The sequence below is a fragment of the Penaeus vannamei genome, chromosome 6, assembly GCF_042767895.1.
Source record: "Penaeus vannamei isolate JL-2024 chromosome 6, ASM4276789v1, whole genome shotgun sequence".
Classification (NCBI taxonomy): domain Eukaryota; kingdom Metazoa; phylum Arthropoda; class Malacostraca; order Decapoda; family Penaeidae; genus Penaeus; species Penaeus vannamei.
In genome coordinates this window covers 49704030-49709029 of record NC_091554.1, presented here as the reverse complement: position 1 = coordinate 49709029, position 5000 = coordinate 49704030, and the positions used below count along the sequence as shown (strand labels likewise).

Below are 5000 nucleotides of genomic sequence, written 5' to 3'. Positions count from 1 at the left end.
TAGCAGGGCAGTCATTCATCCATGTTTGTTCATGATGGCAAAGGAAAGTATTGGCATAACAAGGGCCAAGTGGTGATCCCATTGCTACACCGTCTACCTGTGTGTAAATAGAGCCATTGAAGGTAAACACTGAGTTGTGTGCGGCTATGTCCAATAATTTCCTGTATGTCGTCTTGTTCAGGCCATACGAGTTTAAGAGTGAGGAGGTTGTTTTGTTTAAAATTATGTCAGTGGTTTCATTGAGGGGAACATTAGTGAATAACGACTCTATGTCAAAACTGGCCATTGTGACAGGCCGTAGTGGTTTAAGGTCACTAATTTCTTTGATGAAAGAGAAGGAGTTTTCTATGGTATATTCATTGGTGGTTAGAGGGGTTAACAATTGAACTAAGAATTTTGCAACATTGTAATTGAAAGTACCAATGGCAGAGATGATGGGGCGTAAAGGCTGACCAATTTTATGAATTTTAGGAAGGCCATATAAGCGACCAGGTTTTGAGCCAGATATAGTCAGGAGATTATAAGTCATTTCTCCGATAGATGTTCTTATCGAGCGTAAGAGTCTGTTTAGTTTATCTTCTAATTTCAGTAGATGAGTGGCAGTGTCAGATATGATTGGTTTAAATTTGGAGGAATCACTAAGTATCGTGTTTAGTTTACTAAAATAGTCATCTCTGTTTAGGATAACAACTCCACGTCCCTTATCTGGCTTTGTGATAACAATATTGTTATCATCTCTTAGAGCTATTAGGGGTGTAAGGGAGGGATATGGAGTATGAATACTCTTGACATGACATTTGAATTTCTTGTAAGTATCGTGTGCCACAGTAGAAATGCTGTTGGTGATATGATTCCATCTATCTTTGTAAATCTCACATGGTGTGACATAGTTTTTCAAAACAAAGAAAGAACTGGTTATGGGGAATGGTACTGGGTGGTATACAATAATCGAAACCTAAAGAAAGGACTTCTTTTTGTTCATCTGATAATATCCGATCAGAAAAGTTGAAAATAACCTTATTCTTGTCCACTTTTTTGTTTAGGTCAATTCCTAGCTTAGTTAATTTCTTATTGTGTCTGAAATCAACATTACATAATTTCTTTTCCATATTTCGTTCATTGAGGGATAATAAACATTTGGAATCGAAATAGGAAATACAGGAAGTGAGGAGAGTGGTGTCATCCTCCAGTTTCTTTTTGATGGTAGGAATCTTTTTCTTTTGCTTATCTATTTCCCAGTCCAAAAGATCGAAGCACCAAGAACGATATGTCCTGGTAGTTTGGAATGTGGGACAATACACTCTAAATTTAATAAAGTCTGGTATGGTTCCGTAACATTTACAGATCTCTAGGAATTTTAAGTCTTCTTCTACTTTCTTGGAGCGGAAAGAATTCCTTTCAATTTTCCTGTAGAGGTCCAGAGTATTCTTGCCGTATTTCTTCAGTATATAATGGGTTATAGATGAGTCCCGTGGGAATCGAATTCTTATCAGGAAGAAGAAAACCAACACGGCTGAGAAGAACTTCATTATTGCAATTGCATACGTTTCGGAGATGCAATCTCCATCATCAGTGCTATAACGGGACTCATCTATAACCCATTATATACTGAAGAAATACGGCAAGAATACTCTGGACCTCTACAGGAAAATTGAAAGGAATTCTTTCCGCTCCAAGAAAGTAGAAAAAGACTTAAAATTCCTAGAGATCTGTAAATATTACGGAACCATACCAGACTTTAATAAATTTAGAGTGTATTGTCCCACATTCCAAACTACCAGGACATATCGTTCTTGGTGCTTCGATCTTTTGGACTGGGAAATAGATAAGCAAAAGAAAAAGATCCCTACCATCAAAAAGAAACTGGAGGATGACACCACTCTCCTCACTTCCTGTATTTCCTATTTCGATTCCAAATGTTTATTATCCCTTAATGAACGAAATATGGAAAAGAAATTATGTAATGTTGATTTCAGACACAATAAGAAATTAACTAAGCTAGGAATTGACCTAAACAAAAAAGTGGACAAGAATAAGAATAGAAAACTCCTTCTCTTTCATCAAAGAAATTAGTGACCTTAAACCACTACGGCCTGTCACAATGGCCAGTTTTGACATAGAGTCGTTATTCACTAATGTTCCCCTCAATGAAACCACTGACATAATTTTAAACAAAACAACCTCCTCACTCTTAAACTCGTATGGCCTGAACAAGACGACATACAGGAAATTATTGGACATAGCCGCACACAACTCAGTGTTTACCTTCAATGGCTCTATTTACACACAGGTAGACGGTGTAGCAATGGGATCACCACTTGGCCCTTGTTATGCCAATACTTTCCTTTGCCATCATGAACAAACATGGATGAATGACTGCCCTGCTAATTTCAAACCTATTTTATATCGCCGTTATATGGATGATACTTTTTTACTCTTTGACGACCCCTCTCACATTAATCCTTTCCTCTCATACTTGAACTCACAACACCCCAATATAAAATTCACTTGTGAGACTGAACAAAATAACAAACTATCATTTCTTGACACTTCCATAACTTTTCATAACAATTGTTTCTACACCAGTACCTACAGGAAACCCACATTTACTGGCCTTGGGCTTCATTACCTCAGCTACATACCTCATATTTACAAGTTAAACAGCCTCACAACACTTATCAACCGAGCTTATAACATTTGTTCAACTTGGGCTAGTTTCCATGACGAAGCTTCATTCTTAAGTAAATATTTTACTACAAATGGGTATCCATCTTACCTATTTTATAAAGCCCTACGCAAATTTCTAAGTCAGAAATTCAACCCTAAACCTGCATCTGCCACAGTTAACAAAGACATTAAATATATAAAACTCCCATATATGGGCGGTCTTAGTTTTGATCTCAGAAAATCATTAAACAAAATTCTCAGGCGTTGCTATCCTCAGATCAGTTTTCGATTCGTTTTTTACAATAATAACACCGTTGGTAATTTCTTAAAGAATAAAGAGATGTGTAACTCTGAACTATGTTCGAATGTGGTTTACCTGTTTACTTGTCCTAGCTGTCAGGCCAGGTATGTGGGATCCACCTCACGATGGCTCCGCCACCGCATTCTCGAACACAAAGGCAAGTCCATCAGGACAGGCCTGCAACTGAGTAAACCATCCTTCTCAGCAATCAGAGAGCATTCTCACCTCCACAATCACCCTTTCAGCAATACTGATTTCAAAATCTTGACCTCCCATCTTAACAGATTTGACCTCATCATAGCCGAGTCACTCCACATCCAAACAATGAAACCAGAGCTTAACAACACTGCCACTGCAACCACCCTGTTTACCATATAAACTATCAAAAGAACCCATAGCTTGGTTAGTACCTGTTACTGCTCACCAACTTGTTTTTACGATCTTTTGATATTGTTTTTCTATTATATTGTTTGTATGTTTTGTATTATAATTTGTTTGTATTTTTAAATTAATTTTTGTTGTTTTTTTGTTATAGCACTGATGATGGAGATTGCATCTCCGAAACGTATGCAATTGCAATAATGAAGTTCTTCTCAGCCGTGTTGGTTTTCTTCTTCCTGATAAGAATTCGATTCCCACGGGACTCATCTATAACCCATTATATATATATATATATATATATATATATATATATATATATATATATATATATATACACATATACATACATATGTATACACACGCATAAGCACATACAGAGCCAAAGTATACAAAATTATATTATTAAACATCTGTCTACATTAAATTGTATAACATTCCTAGCGGCGGCGTGGTAAGCTATACGAAGAGCCACACTGAAGAAAAACAGTGCAGGTAAAGATACAGCTAAGAAAGAATGAAAGAATAGAGAGTCAGCTACTTACGGAAGAAAAACTATTTAGCTGTTTTAAAATTAGAAAGAGTCGGAGAAGTTTCAATCTCTGAAGGCAATCTATTCTAAAGTTTACAAATAGCAGTAAAAAAGCTAGAAATGTTTACTGGAAATAAAGCGATGCTGTAGTTGTCACTTACTTGTATAAGCGAAATGGTTGAATCCGTGAGCGGCGTCCTTCTGAAAATCAGTGCCAAAACCCACACAAACCTATATATGACTTCGGTACCATTACGTAGTATCACATGTATCCACAATACCAGAATCATCTGTCAACAGCATCAATCCACTAGGTGAAAACACCCATCCCGCTCAATCTGATAATGGCGCTCACCTAACACATAATAAATGTGCGATCAATAAAATGTTAAATTGTTGCATTACAGCCGGCCATTACTTTCGACTGAGTTGCCAGTCAACTCGTCATTCCCGGCGACAGAGCACGCGATTGGAAATCGCGGAGATATTTATAATAATGGCTCAATATAGATCTCTTTGGTGCAAATTAATCATCTGGAAGTTTTTTATTATCCAATATAATGTTTTACTTTCATATCTAGTGGCATGCACTGGCCCACTCTCTCACACAAACGCAAACACACGCACACACACACACACACACACACACACACACACACACACACACACACACACACACACACACACACACACACATATATATATATATATATACATATATATATATATATATATATATATATATATATATATATATATATATATATGTATATATATATATATATATACATACATACATACATACATATATATATATATATATATATATATATATATATATATATACATACATACATACATACATACATACATATATATATATATATATATATATATATATATATATATATATATATATATATATATATATATATATATATATATACATAAACATTGCAACAGGAACAACGAAGGGAAGGGCAAGAAAACACATGAATATTCCGAAGGCCTTTTCGCTATTGCTTAGTCAGGGCATACACTACAAGAGGATAAGGATAAGTCCGATATGCGAAGCTGAGCCTCGCCCGGCCTGTGCCAACAAATGTCGTCGACTCGATCAAC

General features: G+C 35.9%; 2 protein-coding genes across 2 annotated transcripts in view; one reads left to right on the top strand and one right to left on the bottom strand.

Annotated features, from left to right (window-relative positions):
* The window catches only part of LOC138861911 (uncharacterized), a 1570-nt gene extending 1201 nt beyond the window's left edge, over positions 1 to 369 (bottom strand). The window contains exon 1 of the mRNA XM_070122371.1: positions 1 to 369. This exon is cut by the window's left edge and continues 983 nt beyond it. Coding sequence (XP_069978472.1) covers positions 1 to 286 — 286 coding nt within the window. The 5' untranslated portion in view covers positions 287 to 369.
* Positions 370 to 2045: 1676 nt separating this feature from the next.
* LOC138861910 (uncharacterized) lies at positions 2046 to 3626 on the top strand. The gene is made up of 2 exons (XM_070122370.1): positions 2046 to 3370; positions 3504 to 3626. The coding sequence occupies exon 1, from the start codon at positions 2102 to 2104 to the stop codon at positions 3344 to 3346; it is 1245 nt and encodes a 414-aa protein (XP_069978471.1). The 5' UTR covers positions 2046 to 2101; the 3' UTR covers positions 3347 to 3370; positions 3504 to 3626.
* The last annotated feature ends 1374 nt before the right edge of the window (positions 3627 to 5000 follow it).